This window comes from Liolophura sinensis, chromosome 9 (genome assembly GCF_032854445.1).
Source record: "Liolophura sinensis isolate JHLJ2023 chromosome 9, CUHK_Ljap_v2, whole genome shotgun sequence".
Taxonomy (NCBI): domain Eukaryota; kingdom Metazoa; phylum Mollusca; class Polyplacophora; order Chitonida; family Chitonidae; genus Liolophura; species Liolophura sinensis.
In genome coordinates, this window is record NC_088303.1 from 35,783,068 (window position 1) to 35,801,234 (window position 18,167).

General features: G+C 42.8%; 1 protein-coding gene across 2 annotated transcripts; it reads right to left on the bottom strand.

The window, feature by feature from the left end:
- Positions 1 to 1,896: 1,896 nt before the first annotated feature.
- LOC135475415 (alpha-tocopherol transfer protein-like) lies at positions 1,897 to 16,471 on the bottom strand. Of its 2 annotated transcripts, none has more exons than XM_064755302.1 (8): positions 16,334 to 16,471; positions 7,611 to 7,780; positions 6,427 to 6,586; positions 5,675 to 5,736; positions 4,602 to 4,798; positions 3,772 to 3,882; positions 2,928 to 3,048; positions 1,897 to 2,371 (listed from the first exon to the last, which is right to left on the bottom strand). In XM_064755302.1, exons 2-8 carry the CDS (start codon positions 7,765 to 7,767, stop codon positions 2,226 to 2,228), a joined length of 954 nt encoding a protein of 317 aa, XP_064611372.1. In that variant the 5' UTR covers positions 7,768 to 7,780; positions 16,334 to 16,471; the 3' UTR covers positions 1,897 to 2,225. The 2 variants fall into 2 exon arrangements, with proteins under 2 accessions (XP_064611372.1, XP_064611373.1); XM_064755303.1 differs by having other exon boundaries at positions 7,611 to 7,769; positions 16,334 to 16,396.
- Between the last annotated feature and the right edge of the window lie 1,696 nt (positions 16,472 to 18,167).

The window sequence follows — 18,167 nt, forward strand, 5'->3', positions numbered from 1 at the left end:
CACTGTGTAACTTTTGTGGGGGAAAATATCGACGTGAATAGTGGCAAAAATAAAACCTCTTGGCGCCATATAGCATACCGAGATTTCTTTTCACACCTAAGACGTTTTCGAACACTTTTTGCGTGGTTCAAGGTCCTTACAATATGGTGATTTGGTGAAAATGTTACGATATACATAAATGATTTCTTACCGTGACATATACCTGCTAGTATAAATCTCACTTACGTGAACATCATCCACACGAGACATGCTCACATAAATCACGACAAAAAATCGTTTTTATGTCTCCTATCATACACGCATATTTATTCACCATTTGTGTTTTATGCTGTAACAAAGAATATTCCACTTATTCAACGACGGCAAGCGTAATGGTGGGAGGGAACCGGGCAAAGTCCGGGGGAAACGCACACAAACATATATAAAAACAAATACATACACATATGTACTATACATGTATAGAATGCATTCTTATATGAAAGATCATCCCATCAAACATTGTTCCAAGCAAATAAGTCAACAAATCGTTAGACCAAATATCCAAATAAAGCAGATTTCCTTTTTTTTCTCTTCTCTCATCTTACTTCAAAGATTATTTCGCTTAACCTGAGTTTGAGTCATTCGTCTGATTGTTTATCTACGATCAAATCTATATTAAATCGTATTCAGAAATGAATTTTACAATCAAGAATATAGGAGTTCAGAATGACCAAACTCATGTTTGCGGGTCCATGATCGTCTACCACAAAATAAATATGCTTTTTCAAATTCTAAGGCCTCTACTATATATGTATGCTATGGGGTGCCAAATTAACATTTAATTGAAAATTGTCGATATCTTTCTTAGGTTGTCTTTTCATTTTTGATATTGTTACGTTGGCACCGAAAATCGGTTTACCGAATTCAAAAATGGAGACATGCATTGCATGGGATGTGATTAAATATTGTAGAAAAACTTTAAGGGCAAACGTTTTATTGCTTATTGCAAATGTGAAATATAAAGTAACAGCATATTTTATTATAAGCGACTATGAACATTAATGTGTAGTAATTCACTTCTTATTTTATACAATTGATATAACGATGTCGTTATATAGAACAAATACATAATTTTGCAAAGGAAAGTTTGAATAAATTAAATTTGAACGCAATAATCAGCATGTCATTGCCCGTTTCACATCTGTATCCCATCTCACACAAAATATGCACGGTATTCATGATTCCATCTGTAAGATGTTTTATTGGACTTCGCAAAGTTCTGGCAAATTCTATAGCTAAGGCTCGGATTGAACCAGCACCTCGTAAATCTAATAGATTAAACCGCCTTCAAGTTGAATACAATAGTACACTCGTCACCTCGTGTCGTATGTTGCATATTTCTTCTCAAAATTAAAATATATATGGTAACAAAACATTCCTCTGAACTATTTTTGATCTGTTTTGGACTGAAGGACTTTTTATATCAAACAAATGCAGTTGAAAAACACAAAAAATGACACATGTATTTTGACCCTTTTTACGAATATATGCAACAAATGATACAATTTTATGTAATTTTTTTCCTAGCGTTCATGTGAATTATAGGGTCAAGTCTCTGAGAGTGTCGTGTAAATTTTTCCTGAGGAAATCGCCTGGGAAATTGAACCTTTTTAGCTACAAAGCATTGTTTATCTTTTGTTTAATTATATACCTTCGCCAAGGGCGTTATTTTTCTGCTAGAGACATTTAGCCACAGTAGTGGCTTTCTGTGCCTTCTTGTTTCTGGTATGTTACACAGTATGTAGTCTGAAGTATAGAGAACAATAGAGATATTTGTGCGAAAAATACAGTTAAGCACGAACACAATCTGAATCTTCACAACCTGGACGTTTTTATTTAACTATTTTTTTTTCTGTTTTATTTTTTTTTTTTCTTTTTTTTATTGTTTTTTTACTTGACGGCTCACTAAGACAGACGACCTCAAGTCTTTATTGTCTGTGTTTAATATTTTTTCTTGACGGGTCAGTAGGACAGAGGCCCTTTAGTCTTCATTTTCTGGGTATATTTTTTTTTACTTGACGGGTCAGTAAGACAGACACCCTCTAATCTTTATTTGCTGTATTTATTTATTTTATTTTTTAGTTGACGGCTCAGTATGACAGGCGCCCTCTAGTCTTTATTTTTCTGTGTTTGTCATATATAACAATATATAACTATAGCACACACACACACACAGTTGTGTCTCATCACTCCACGTTTAGTTTCCTGAATGCCTCTCGGAATAACTCATCTCTTGCTGGCATAGTTTTGGAGTCCACCTTACAATTTCCAGGGGACAATTGAGCTATCCAGTTTTTCACTTCAGCTTTTCGTAGATCTTTGATAAGATTATCTGAAACAATGAAAAGTTTTAAGAAGGTGTTAAGAAGACGCCACATATTATTCTTAAACTTTAAAAACAGTGGGTGTCATCCCGAAGTCCGGTAAAAATATGTGGAGGAAACCTGTCCTGGTGTTAACCGCCGGCAGGCTATTGGGGAACTTTCCGACATGTTACGGACAGATTTGTACGCCAAATTGGTGAAGACAAGTGGTCTTCCAACAAATGTTATATTGTGCAAACGACCACATAAGTGTCGCCGACCACTTACTGTCACCAAGACCCAAATTCACTGATGAATTACGTCCATATCCTTGCTTATCTATAATCGTGAAATCAAATTGCTGTCATAAACAACATTGGCCATTCATCACCAAATTATTTTGTCAGTTTACTTTACATACTGCATAGTTGCCATCCCGAAATTAATTAATGGGTATTCATTAAATCACTGCACAGCTGCCATCCCGAAATTAATTAATAGGTATTCATTAAATCCCTAAAGATATAAGCCTGTGTGTTTGCTGTGTAGGTCGCTGCTCCAAAAAATTGGTAACGACTACAGCACCTGCAATCTCTTTGCACGTGCCACTATGGTCACCCGAGTAATCGTCTGGCAAGTAGTCAAGGGGGAGACAACTCTGGCCTAACTTCGAATATATCGTCACCATGTCAGGAGCGGTCTCCAGCTGGCAAAGAACAGTTAACGGAAAACGAGTTATACAGATTTCCATGTAAAAGTACTGTTGATTGTTCATACAACAACCGGAATATACGACTGAAAAAATGCATTTTAAAAGCAAATAAAAGCCATAAAATATTTATCCAGTAGGTAGTTGTCCTATTTTCCAACACTCCTTGAAACAACTTGCTGAGATAAACGGAATTCTTGGAATAAGGAAAAATCAATAGTTTAGTCATGTACGAAACTTTAGGTGAAATACACTCGATTGTCGTTTATTGCAGTGCGTTTTACAAGTTCTTCGTGCAGGACATATTCAGTCAAGTTCAAAGGAATTCAGTGTACACCTCTTACTTCATGCTACATAAAATAAAGTCTATGGGAGACAGTATTCCAGTGTTAATGTGTAAGACAGACCTACTTACAGGTGTGCCCTGGTCACGAGGGGGCATACAGAACAAAACAAGAGCTTTCAGAATCTGGCAAAGTTGGCACTTTTGTCATAGACGATATTTTTGGTCATTTAATAACAATATACATGTACGGATTAATGAAATTTTATAATACAAGAAAATATAATATGGAGTTAGAAATATAGATTAAATATAAGACACAGTCACACGCCTGAAAAAGTTTGTGTAATAGTAAAATATTTCCACAGCCACTCTACTCATAATTTTGGAACAAAATAATAAGCCCAAACATACACAGAATGAAAAAAAATACTTACACGTTTCTGTATCTTTTCTTTCAAAACAGATTTCATAATACCGAGAAGAATCTCCATAAATGGCCCCACATTGTACATTAGTATGCCCTTGATGCGGAGAGGATAGGTTCTCTGAAAGAGAAAATTCACAAAAGAACAGTTTCAAACACCCAAGCCTCGATGTGATGCGCATCGTCCCTGCGAGAAGGAAGACACCAATACATGTACTAACTAATCTATACCTACACCCCAACCCCCACCCCCAACCCCCACTCCCAACCCCGACCCCCCTCGAATCTTTCAACTGACTAATTCTTAGTAATCTTAGTAGTGGTGAGTCTCAGTAATGTGGTTGAATATAGGAGTAAATGTAAGACTAGTGTTTACATGTATATTAAATCAAAGATAAAAAAAGGCTGGCCATGCGCCTGAGGAAAAAATTCCCCTATTCCCAAACACAGTTTAAATTGGGACAGCAGTTAATGAATTGTTATGGCTTTAGGTCATATATTTTTATTTTTTATATTATTATATTTTTTTTATATTAATATTTTTCAGTCACATGACGGCGATTAAATCTACATACTCACATCGGTTCTTTTAAAAGATAATTTACATATTTGTTTGATTGGTACTGAAGAATATTTCACTTCATTATATGACGTCAGCCAGCATTATGGCGGGATGAAACCTAACAGAGCCCGTGGGAAACCAACGACCATCCGCAAGCTGCTGGAAGGCCTTCTCAAGTATAACCGGAGAGGGAACTAGCGTGAGCTGGACTTGAACTTACAGTGACTACATTGGTGAGGCATCCACATCGAGGCAACCACATCGACATGTATTCTTACCGTTAACAGTTTGAGGAACTTGGCCCTGTGCTCCCCCGCGAAGCTCTGATGACTCATTGTGACGCCAGTATAGTCCAGCACCATGATCAAACCATTCACCTGAACGTTCTCATCTCGCAAGAGGAAGTCGAGGATCATAAAAACCGCCCTAAATGCATCCTGGATCTTAAACACTTTCCCCGATATATCCAACTGACCTGTATTAAAACGTGACACTTTTAGTTGGTGCTTAACACCATATACTCAAGAATTTTTCATTTACATGACATCAGTGAGGTTTCTGGGCGGAGAAAACCCGACTGTTCAGAGGAAACTGGAGTACCCAGAATGCCCGGAGGAAACTGGAGTACCCAGACTGCCCCGAGGAAACTGGAGTACCCAGACTGCCCGGAAGAAACTGGAGTACCCAGACTACCCGGAAGAAACTGGAATACACAGACTGCCCGGAGGAAACTGGAGTACCCAGACTGCCCCGAGGAAACCGAAGTGCCCCGGAGGAAACCACCGACATTCGGCAGGTGTATGGACAAATGAATTGATTTAAGCTAAGATGAATAAAGAAGACAAGGAGCTTGTCTATGAGAGACTTCTCCGTGAGAACTAAATAAAACGCGATATTGGCCCACTAGCTAGCTCATGCAGTCTCCTTTGACATGCAACTCTGGAATTTATCTCTCTGGCGCTCTAGTACCCTAAGCATTATAGAGTAACTGCACAGGCCGGAGAAGTAAGTTTCCTGAAACTTTACTACATATCCTACATGGGGACCCAGTCATGACTAAGTGAGCGCCGTCCAAATATAAAAGGCGATCACGGTCATCCAGGGCTAAATATTTTCAAAACACACAGAGGAGGTCCTCTAAACCTGAGGATTATTGTACATACTAATGTATACATGTATATGAGAAACTGCACGTTTTCGTCATTTAGTCATAATTGTCTTAGCACATAACTATAGGTCAATCTTATTTACTGATCATATTATATAGACTTATATGTCTATGTTTATTCACTTTTTATAATGATTACTTGAGCCTTTCGTTATTGTTTCACGAGGTTTTTCAAGACCTTACCAGGCCGGATGATACAGACTTGACGGCCATGTTCGTCTGGTTTTGGCATCGGGAGGAAGAAACTGGAACAGAAGAATGGCTGTGTGGATTAACTGCATGGTGACAGACAAACATGGAAATGGCTGACAAAACGTACCGTTGCTAATACACATGTGCCACCCATTAGTTTTCTATTCCGTCACTTGCGTGTGCGTAAACATTTTTTTTGTTTTGTTTTGTTTTGGTTGTGTTTGTTTGTTCGTTTTCATTTTTTGAATCGCCTTGAAAGAATTTATTTATTTATTTATTTATTTATTTATTTATTCATTTATTTATTTTATTTATTTATTTCATTGGTGTTTTACGACGGCGGCCAGCATGATGGTGGGAGAACACAGGGCGGAGTCTGGAAGAAACCCACGACATCCGCAGGTTGCTGACAGTCCTTCCCACTTACGAGCCAGAAAAGTAAGCACGAACAATGAGGTCCCTTCCGCATCTCAGTGGTGCTTTGTCATTTGCGTGAGGAAGAGATAATTTATTGTTAGCAATATATTATATTCTAAAACTATATACGCATGCTACAGATATGCAGTCTGTAGTAAACATAACAAAAGTTATAAATGTAGTTTGTATCCAAAAGTCCTATATATATATATATATATATATATATATATATATATATATATATATATATATATATATATATATATATATATATATATATATATATATATATATATATACGCAGCTTAAAAGAGCTTATTACTTACCTAGATTTTAACACCGTCATTATTTTGATGTCATCACAGTCCACTTTGGTAAAATACTCTGCCTCTTTCTCTCGTGTTGTTAGGTAATTTACCAGCGTCTCTCTGGCCAACAACTGACTGAACTTCCGAACTCTCAAAAACGACATCAAAAATATGGGATCTATATAAGTGTGAAAGAGAAAATACTTCGTATCGGTAAATTTTTTTTCAACTGTAGTCTGCAACTTGGTATTTTAAAACAATAAATTTAAAATAAAATTTAAAAATATTAGAAAATTTTAAAATCATCAATTTACTTTAGCATAAAAAATAGCTATGATTTCCACGTTGATAAGCCAAAATTTGCAATATCTGCGACATACTGCAAAAAGTCTATATCATCTTACACTCAGGCTTAAGTGAACAGCCCACCTGATCGACAGGTTACAGCGTCCTCATAGCAAGCGGCTGTGAGACAAAGTCGCCAACCACCATATACAGTACCATGCACGTTGCTGTATTTATTTATTCGACTGCTGCTTTCCACCCCAAAATAAGGTTAATTATTTGTTGTCTTTTCTTTTAAGCCGCAGACAGAAACAACGAGAGCTCTTCAGGTGTAAATGAGCCATAGAGAGCTTTTCAGGTGTGAATGAGCCAGCGAGGGTTCTGGTGTGAATGAGCCATAGAGAGCTTTTCAGGTGTGAATGAGCCAGCGAGAGCTCTCCAGGTGTGAATGAGCCAGCGAGAGCTCTTCAGGTGTGAATGAGCCAGCGAGAGCTCTTTGAGTGTGAATGAGCCAGCGAGAGCTCTTCGGGTGTGAATGAGCCATAGGGAGCATTTCAGGTGTGAATGAGCCAGCGAGAGCTATTCAGGTGTGAATGGGCCAGCGAGAGCTTTTCAGGTGTGAATGATATTATGTGATCCCTTTTTGACTAAATATAATAACACATGTAATACGCAGTACTGCAGAAAAAGTAGAGAGTAGTTTACATATATGTCAGTTTGAAACGAAGTGGAAAGAGCGATATAAAAAAAGTTCCGCGTACAGATACAGAGACGTCATCCTGTGTTTGTACGCGTGGTGTGACAGAAGAGTAGCGCATGTCACTGACGAGTCCACTGAAGTCATATATGTGACAGATGGTGAGGCTTATACTAAAGGTTCTAAAAGACTAAAGGTTCAGCAAACATACGACTTTTACCTGTTGGCGCAGTCAGCCATTTCCTCTCTTGCTGTATCCAATCAGTAAACTGTTTGAGTTGAGAGCGATTCTCTTCGGGTTTCTCATTTAGCTCGTCCTTCGCTTTCTTCACACTGTCTTCCCGCAGGACGGCGCTGTAACTCTCGTGTGACGCCATGTCTGAAATGAAACTGAGTGAGCAGTATCACATTAAAGGTAGCACGTGTTACCCACAGTGTAATCATTCTATGGCATTACACGTACATGTACTGTGGGTACGGTTGGCCCACTTTGCACCAATTCTGTGCTCAGTACGAATGCGTCAAGTAGGCCTATATATTGCTCGTCGTCTCTATGTGCTGTGACGTTTTATATCCCAATTCCACTGAAGGTAGCGTTGCTTTGGAAGTCACTTTGTATCACTTTGTGTCACTTTGGACCGCTAACCAGATACTAAGGGAAGAGTTTGTGACTCGCAGAGAGGTTTGATATCGACCATTCCCCAGGGTACATTGAGTACGACTGGTTGTCCTTTGGATGCCAGTGTAATCTTTCACTCTAGGAATTCACGAGGTGCTGTAGTACAATTCTAGGGCTAGCTTTTAACAGTCTATACTTAGAATTGTGCTAGAGGAATTGTAGATAAACCTGTTCCTGTGGATTGAAGCTTGCCACTTAGACTCTGTGAGTTTCGACCGGAACCATGTGTGCTGTAACCTCTGTGAGAACATATATTTTGTTGTTCTCAACATTATTTTGTACACTGAATATAGGTTGTAATATTTGAATTAGATTAGTCAATTAAGCCTCTATGTACGTGTATACTGAGTTTATCTAATTGTGTTTATGTTTCTGTGTTTGATGGTGTGTGAGGGTTATAATTCGAGTAGTATACAGAATAGGGGTTCTGGCACACCCTCCCCCTGGGGCCCTCCCCAGAAAAAAATAGAGGCCCCAGCCGAGGGTCTGATGGCTGTCGAAATTTCCTATTAGAGAGACACCACCACTAGGCATTCGACGATATTTGCACAACGGCGCGTACAATGACCAATCACCAAGAAGCACGAGCACTACGGGCGGAGTATGAGACGCTCATAGGCGTGCGGCCTAGGTACCCACGGTCCCGCATTGCCTTGGAAGAATTGCAGGAGTTCCTCGACAGGTATAAAACGGCTGGGGAGCAAGACAACATGCCAAAGAGTCTCAATAATTGCCGGTGGCTTCTCATTGGTTCCACGGAGCTCTGTGGTAAGAGTTGTCTGGGAGAGTACCGCGGCTTCCACCTATACCGTCTGCGGAAAGGTCCTGGCACCCAGCCATGTATTCGCTGTGGTCGGGGCGTTAAAAACCAATTTCGGCTTTGCGGGGTCTGTGGATATCATAATGTCCAGTCGCGTGAAAGGCATCGGAGGCGCAAGGCTTTCTTGGACGAGTTAAAACGGCTGGCGGCTATCGAAATTTCCTGTTAGAGAGACACCACCACTAGGCATACGACGATATTGCACAACAGCGAGCACAAACAGCTATCGAAATTTCCTATTAGACACCACCACTTGGCATACCTCGAGATTGCACAACGGCGAGCACAAACAGCTATCGAAATTTCATATTGGATAGGCACCGCCACTAGGCATACAATGAAACATCATCAAAAAGCGCGAGCACTACGGGAGGAGTTTGAGACGCTCCTAGGTGTGCGGCCCAAGTACACACGGTCCCGCATTGCCTTGGAAGAACTGCAGGGGATCCTCGACAGGAATAAAACGGCTGTGGCTGGGTTGAAGCGGCTGCAAGACAGCAAGAACTCCCGAAGTAACGAGGAGTTGAAGCAAGACGTCAGTTGGGGGAGGTCCCTGATGATGATAATAATAAAGCCTTGCGGAGCGAGATCGAAGACCGGATAAGGAATCTCGAGGACGAGAGGGTGGCCCGGCTCGAAGCAGCCTCTTTAACGGGCGAAGCCCTGCGCACGCAAATACACCGCATCAAGCAGACGATCGATCGCATCCTACACAAGGATACCACTCTGGCCGAGCGCGTCCGCACCCTCTTCCGGGAGCAGGGAATAACCGTGGTCTCCATTCTCACGGCAATTGGGATGGCGATCTCGACACTGGGGCTAGCGATAAAGTTGGAGCTGACTGGTGGGTTCGGCGGGGGCATCCAGCCAACACCACCTCCACCCGACGGGCGTGGTCCTAAAGAATGGGTGAAAAAGCATCTCCAGTCCCTGGCGCGCGCCCTTGGCAAGCTGACTGGGAAGGCTGCCGCTGCGATTCCGGGTATTATTGGAAGTATCGTGTCCTGGCTACTGAAGCAGCTGGGTGGTTGGCCGATAATGTCTGGGCTCTAGTCATCGCAGTAGATGGCCTAATGCTCGTGGCTGTTCGCAATTATTTAACGCATAGTCCACAGCAGCAGTAAGCCGATACCAACCCCAGCGACGGCGATGGCTGTCTTCTCCGTATCGTGATTCTTTCCTGTGGTGGGCGGTGGGACGCTTTCTTGTAGCTCAACGAGGGAAAGTGGTGGGACGCTTTCTTGTGGATCAACGTGGGAAGGTGGGGCGCTTTCTTGTGGCTTAATGATCCCGTGGAAAGGTGCGCGCTTGTGCAAAGTGGGTGGTACTTTAGCGTTCACACCCTCATTGGCGCCTAGCTTCTGGTCCTCTGTGGCCACGACGATTTTGTTGTTGTAGTTCGCCACATGGCCGATCTGCAGAAGCATGTCGCTGGGGGCCATATATAGGCCTATGCCATACACAAAGTCTACAGCGCTCCCGGCATACTGTAGCACGTCCTGGTAGCGTTTGATAGCAGACGGAAGGTCGATCGGAGAGGAAATAGCGTCTTTAACGTTCGCGGCAAACTGTTTTTGCGCGTCGAAGGCTGTGCCCGTGCCTAGAATACGCGCTCTTGTTTGCGCTTGGGCGCCTAGAATAGCCCACACGTATGTCCGGATGGAATCGTTTAGGCGCTCCACGCCTGGCTGCGTGAATCCTTGGGATGTGCCGGCAATGAACGACGCCCAAGCCTCCTCGGCGTCCTGCTGGATATATTCGACGTGGAGCGCTGTAGGCTTTCTAGAGAACGACATCCTGCTCGGATCGAAGGTCCCATCGCCAACGGGGCTGTAGCCCGTTCTCGTGATATAGTAATAAGCCACTCTGAGGCCGTGATTCACCCCCCTGCGCCTCCAGTCTGTGTGCTTATCTACGTGGAATTCCCTACAAATCCTCTCATAGGCCCTCTCGTCGTGGGGGTTTCTGAATGCCGCCCACGCTCTGTCTTGCGGCAGGGGGGCCTGGATCTCTTCCAAGATCCGCCTAACTTGGTAATACACATGGAACGTGTACAGGGCCCTTATTTGTTGGTCGGGGGCGAGAAGATGGTCTTTTACAGAGACGCCGCAGCCCGTGGTTGCGCACCAGACCGCGAAGTTCACTTGGTTCTGCTAGAATTGCATAGGATTGGTGTTCCAGGCCCGAACAATGTGATTGCTGGTTATCTGTGGCAGCCGGTACTTGGCCAACACATCTGTGAACTGGACTGGAAAGGCCTTCTTTTCATCGATGTAGATGTTAAATCGCGTGAGCTGCTCTGCGTGGGTTTGGATACTATGAAATGCCCCGGCCTTGTAAGCGGCCTCTCTATTGAACCTGTAAGCCTCGCTGTTCATCGTGGTTAAAATGTTCATCACATTGACTGACATTCTAAATGGGGGACAGCACACGCTGCCTCATGCCCTTAACAACCTCGACAGCCGCCTTAAAACCGCCCTTCGCGAGATAACATTCTACCCAGCCTGGGTGAATATCCAAACCGGAGTGGGCTTCTTGCTTGAGGGCAAACGTGTTGAAGTGCCGGCGGGCTACTACAATGTTTGTACGCTGGACATGGATATATTCCGCCCGCATGGGATTTCTCTGGGATTGAATGAAGCCACGGGCCGCTTAGTCCTTACCCTCCCTAGAAATACCTTCATAACGCTCCAAGAGCTTGCCCCCATCTTAGGGTTCTCCGACGGGATTGCGCCCATAGGGGGGACTATGGAGGGTGAAAATCTACCTAACTTGGTCACACACAAAGAAGTCTTCGTGCATTTGGATGAACTGAGCACCTCAGAAAACGTGAGAATAACCTCAGATTTCGGTGGCGGTTCAACACTACTTCAGGCCGTCGCCGTGACTGGTGAAGGGATAAACTGCGGGAAGACGGTTTCATTTCCCAACCCACAGTACAAAGCCTTGCGCGACGACTATATAACGCAATTGACCGTGGCACTTTTGGATAAAAACAGCAAGTATATTAATGTGGGATACCTTAGTGCTACCCTAGAAATACAATGAGTATGGAGGACGCAGTCGGTACCAGGTCTGCGTGTCTGTCTTTAAGCGACTTGGCAGATGTGTCGGAGTTCGAATTAAAAGGCCAGGAAGGTAAAATCTACGCCTTCGAGTTTAAAAATGGTAAGTACATCCGCAAAAATATTGCGGGGAGGCTAGCAGAACCTGCTTCGAAGTTCATCACACTTACTGACGCTCCAAATGGGAAACAGCAAGGGCTGACTTTAATCCTTAACAACCTCGACGGCCGCCTTAAAGTCGCCCTTCGCAAGATAACTTTCTACCCGAACTCGATGCATATCCCCACCGGAGTGGGCTTCTTGCTTGATGGCGAACGTGTTGAAGTGCCGATGGGCGACTACAATCTCTGTAACCTGAAAAAGGCTATGTTCCGCCCGCGTGGGGTTTCTCTGGAAGTAAATGAAGCTACGGGCCTTGGCCTCCCTAAAAATTCCATCATAACGCTCCAAGAGATTGCCCCCATCTTAGGGTTCTCCAACGGGAGTAAGCTCATAAGGGGGGTTATGGAGGGTGATAATCTACCTAAATTGGTCACACGCACAGAAGTCTTCGTGCATTTAAATGAACTGAACACCTCAGAAAACGTGAGAATAACCAAAGCTTCCACACTACTTCAGGCCATCACCGTGACTGATCTAGGGGAAAAGTGCTGGAAGACGGTTTCATTTCCCAACCCACAGAACAAAGCCTTGCTCGCCGAAAATATAACGCACTTTACCATAACGCTTTTAGACAAACACGGCGAGTATATAACTGGAGGAAAGTTCAGAGCTAGCCCAGAAATACAATAAGTATGGTGGATGCAGCCGGTCCCAGGTCTGCGTGCCTGTCTTTAAGCGACTTGGCAGATGTGTCGGAGTTCGAACTTCAAGATCAGGAAGGTAAAATCTACGCCTTCGAGTTTTAAAGTGGCAAGTACATCCGCAAAAAGATTCCGGGGAAAGCAGAACCTGCCACGTTTGATTCCCTTCAAGATGTCTCATCCTCTGTAGAGCAAAATCGCAGGTCACCGTCTGAGGTAATTGAAGAACAAAAACTCTCTTTAATTCGCTTTGAAGACCGCTTTGTTCTTGCCAGAGCTCGCGACCCCGATTGATTTATAGATGTGAAGGTGACCCCGATGACGGTCCAGGCCGCTAGTGGCGTGGTGAAAAAAGTTTTCAACTCCGGAGCCTCTTTCATATCGTGGGTACCAGCCAGCGCCTGTCATGTATCTTCGGGTGTAAGAGGTTACTTCACACTATCTGCGGCGCCTGGTGTAGATCCCTTGCGTCTTGCCGCGCAAACCGATTTTAAACCCTCACTACTACTATCCCCTGGATCTATACTTATCTTCAACCTCATACTTGGCGCGGCCGAACAACGCCGTTGCACTTTGATTACCGGGGTTAAAATAAGGTGGCCTGCGGAGCACGATACAAAGGATCTCAGACTGATGATCAAATTACTGGCCCAGGGCGAACCAATCATCCGGAGCTCTCTCGAGGATATAAGAGTCGTCATAGGGGGCGTTTTAAATCTCGATGCAATCAATTTAGAGTGCGGTATACGCCTTCGCCGCTTTCGTGTTAGTATTCCCGATGACGATTTAGAGCTTACTGACGTTGTTGATTCGTAGGACGGACAATATGGGACGACTGTACCCGGCGATCTCGGATGAAGACCCGACAATTACTGATGACCACCCCTTGACCCCGACCGCGCTGATGGTTGAAAACCACCCGGAGGGCGTGGCGCACGCCCATCGCCTGCAGTATATCAGCGAAATACAGAGGCAGCTTGAATCTGAGGTAGATCTCCGCCGGGCCTTGTACAAAAAGTACCGGCGCGGTGTCTTAACCGCCGAGGCCCTTGATTCGGCCATGCTCACGGCCGGTTTGGGACTAGGGGTTGCAGGTGCGGGACTACTCGCAACAATAATTCTAGCCCCTGCTGTCTTGGCTATGGAATCTGCGGCCATAGCTTGCGGTGTCTTAAATGCCGCCGTAAAATTCGTTACCCACCGACTTCACGCAAAGGCCAAGAAACATAACGATATACGGCTGTTGGCTGAGGCCAAACTTAACAGCATCCGTGCGCAGGTATCTACGGCATTATCTGATGGTGTTATTTCGGACGTAGAGTACAGGCAAGTCGTTCAGGAGCTCCAGAACTACTCTGATCTGAAGCAGGAGATACGCGCTAAGTCTCGTAAGACATTCAACGCCGTAGAGATCGATGAAAGGATGAAAAAACATCTTATAGATCGCGGCCGAAAACTAGCTCGGCAAGAGCTAAAAAACGCTCTTTCCGAATGATGTTCTGGGGGTTAGGGTTGTTGCCTCATTAGCTCGGGCAGCAGCCAGTTTTCATAATACTGCCGGATTGGCTCGGGGTGATCTACCGAGGCGCACACGTCGTTGGTGAAGAGCTTCAGCACAAGCAGCCGGCCCGCGTTGACGCGTCCGTCTCCAAACATGCTGTGGGTGACTTCTTTGTAGCCTCGCAAGTCTTGCACCGTACCGACTAACTTCGCCCAAATAGGCTGGCTGGTCGTTTCCATCGTGGGAGATCCCATGATTATTCATTGTATTCGCTGTATACTTAAAAAGAAATTTCGATAGCCATCAGACCCTCGGCTGGGGGCTGGGGCCTCTATTTTGTTCTGGGGAGGGCCCCAGGGGGAGGGTGTGCCAGAACCCCTATTCTGTATACTACTACTCGTCTGGATGTTGCACAAGCCATTTCTTTACAGTTTTAATCCCTGACAGTGCTATGTTTACACAGAGCTCGGTACCATTGTAATATCATTACACTATAGGTAGAATTTCATACCCATAATGTAATATCATTGCTTTATCGGATTATATTACTCTAAGGGCGTCTGCAAGGCTACCTATTTGATTTGTGAGAACAGGAGAAAAGTTCGATCGAAACGACTTGCTTCAAACGTTCCCCATAATTTACCACATAAAGGTGTAGCATGCCTTGTGCGTGGAATCATGGACATTGTAACGGGAAACACGCTTTAGAACGAGATTATACCTATAAATATATGAGAAATGGAAAGAGATCTGCATGGTTTAATGCATGTTATTGTCTTAGGTTTTAGTTAGGTAGATCTTGATTAGTCTGTTTTGTACTATTTTCAGTATGAACCAAGATATATTCATAGGCGAGTGCAAATTCCAAATATCACATCATGAGAACTTTAAATGCCTACAGCATGTAGTCGCTCTGATAATGATTTGCATGTTGTGTAACACTATAACATTAATTGTTTAGGTATTGGCACTATGCTACCCCTAGATAAACCTCAATTGCTATTAAAGCAACCCAAATCCTACACTAACCTTATGTATATATATATACTGTAAAGTACTTATTATTCGCTGGAATTTATTTTCGCGGATTTTCTGCAAAAATATGTTCGCGGGAATTAAATTGCGCGCATTTCGGAAAATACTGAAAAACAGATCTTAAAATTTTCCAAGATATAATATGGCCGAAATATTTATTTATTTATTTGATTGGTGTTTTACGCCACACTCAAGAATATTTCACTTACACGACGGCGGCCAGCATTATGGTGGGTGGAAACCGGGCAGAGCCCGGGGGAAACCCACGACCATCCGCAGGTTGAAACAGACCTTCCCACCCTGGCAAAGATTTCACTTCATTATTCTACTACCTGTAGTATATGATTCAATATTGGATATTTTATTGGCTGGAATTTTTTTTCGCGCTAAAATATTGCCCGCGAAATCCGCCAAAAATTAGTTCCACGCAAAAATTAAGTACTTCACAGTATGCCACCAGATTTCATGTAGTTTTGCACGTAGACCACTGTTTGTCGTCCACCACTGCTTCATACAAAAGGTAGTGACAAGGATGGCATGCTTTAATTACCATGATCTTTAAAAAGGTCATTCATAAGGTAAGAATGATTTATATGTAGTGGTATTACCACTTGTCTCTCCAAAAGCAACTGTGTGCAAAAAATACACAAGATGTGTTACACATGCACACATCAGTCGTAACAAATATGCCTATGGACATTAATGTATGTCATCCTTACGTACGCTACCTACACGTATAATGTGTACCAAATTGTGTACCTGTTATACACATTTTGTTCACATCGCGAGCTACACAATCATAATTATGTGTACAAAATGGTACACATTTGCTTTTTGAGAGTACACCCTTCTATGTTACCAAGTCACGAGCATGAAACAGATGCATGACCAACAAATTGAATTCAAAATGACCCGATAAGACGCCAAAAGTAGGTAAAACTTACCTGTACCTTAATAGGTTTACTCTTCAACTTTAACAAAAGAACCATTACAGCATATAAGCAAACAGAAGATAGATTAATAAGTAACGAGCGACTTACCTGGTTAGTTTAGTAGGCCTAACAGTAAGTAGGCGGCACAACCTGTACCAGTTCACGGTGACACCTTCGCTACAGTCTTACAGTCCGATGCAGGTGCTACACAAGTACGCCCTACTGTGTTCACCACTAGCGAAGAGTTGCAAAGCTGAGCGACATGAAAAATAAGCCTTCAGTTGCCCCCCCCCCCCCCACCTCCCCCACCTTCCACCAGGTATACCCCCGTACAAAAGTCTGGTAACAGGACGTTGTATTTCATGTGTACATTACGCCTCTATAACGTGCGTCTAGAACTCATCCGGTACAAAAAATACAGGCCTCGGGATATGCGTCGGTGAGCACAGTTCTTGTTCTATGTAGAGTCTCTCTCAGGGTGGTCTGTGTATTATCTGCAGTAAAAAGACAAATAAGCCGAGCAGTTCAAGTCCGTTTTTATGCCTGAAAACACCGTTATCGTAGCGCATTTGCATTTGCCACATTACCCCGTACAATGGTGATGTGCAACCAGCACTAAATTAATGAATACGTTAATAAATACACGCTGTTTTTGGTGTGTGTGTGGTTCTTTAAGTTTTTAGTTTAGATTTTAGTTTATAACCACCGTTTTCCAATGGATATATAATTATTTCATTGCTGTTTATATTTTATATTACATTACTCATAATAAAATATAATATTTATATTTTTTAATTTATTTATTAACTTAATTTTTTTATTATTTATTTATATAAAATATAAATTTATTGTTTATATTTATATTGTATTATTTCATTGTTGTTTTATAGTTTATAACCACCGTTTTGGAATGGATATATTATTATTTCATTGTTGTTGTTTGAGGAGGTAGCGTTCGGTTACATCGTGCGGATAGGATGGTATTATTATGCTGGGTGATCCTTATTTAACCGCTAAGATAGCGGACCGTAACAGTGACATGGTGAAAATGAAATTTTTGGAAGAGAAAAAAAAATTTTTTTTTGAAGATAAAAAAAAACACATGGTGAAAAAAACAATTGGGGAATGAGATAGCTCAGTTGTTAGAGCGTCCGCTTCGAGGGCAGTAGATCCAGGGTCAATTCTTGGTTGGGTCACACCTAAGACTTTGAAAGAGGAAGCTGTAGCTTCCTCGCTTGGCGTTTAGCTTGATAACTGGTTGACCTGTATCAGTATAATGTATCGGGCGGGGCAGCTTACTTGCCTTCGGTAAGTCGTCTTAGTGAAGCAGCACTAGAAAAAAAGATCGGTGGAAATCCGTCCTGCAACAAGAAGGCACATTACATGCACCCTAAGGATTCCGTCGTCGTCATATGGCATGACAAATTGTTAAGTACGACGGTAAATCCAAAAGGACAAAAATAAGAATGGGCATGATCGCCTACACTGGTCATTTTCAATCTGTTTAAAAACACATGTTCTTGGCTGTCACGCCACAGTGCTTGTGAACTTCATGTAAATGTACGCCTTGACGGGCACGACTAGGTCTATGGAGACACAAAAACCTACTGAAATAATAAAAGAGTGTACCCCTTTAGACCGACCTGTTTTAGGTGGGCAACGCATCTGTCTATATCAGCGAGGTGCATTATTAATAAACCGATTTCAAAGAGACATATATGGACTAAATAAACATAAAATATAATATGCAGCCTGCTGCCCCGCCCTTATATAGCCTAGTTGAATTCTTTCAGTCTCAAATGCCACAGCTATACGTAAGACACTGTTCGAAAACATGTACTTAATCCAGTCAGGATGAAACTCCGGCAAGTTATATATGTCAAGACCAAGGGCCTTAACTCTATGCCACATACATGTCTGAGGACGGCTGTGACAAGTTTTA

What these genes read in the sequence shown, in the direction of transcription:
- LOC135475415 (XM_064755302.1), bottom strand. Translation starts at nt 7,767, where the DNA reads ATGGCGTCACACGAGAGTTACAGCGCCGTCCTGCGGGAAGACAGTGTG. An exon ending in ATGACGGTGTTAAAATCTAG is followed by an intron (nt 5,737 to 6,426) that starts GTAAGTAATAAG and finishes CTTCTGTTCCAG; the next exon opens with TTTCTTCCTCCCGATGCCAA. An exon ending in CACGTGCAAAGAGATTGCAG is followed by an intron (nt 2,372 to 2,927) that starts GTGCTGTAGTCG and finishes TCATTGTTTCAG; the next exon opens with ATAATCTTATCAAAGATCTA.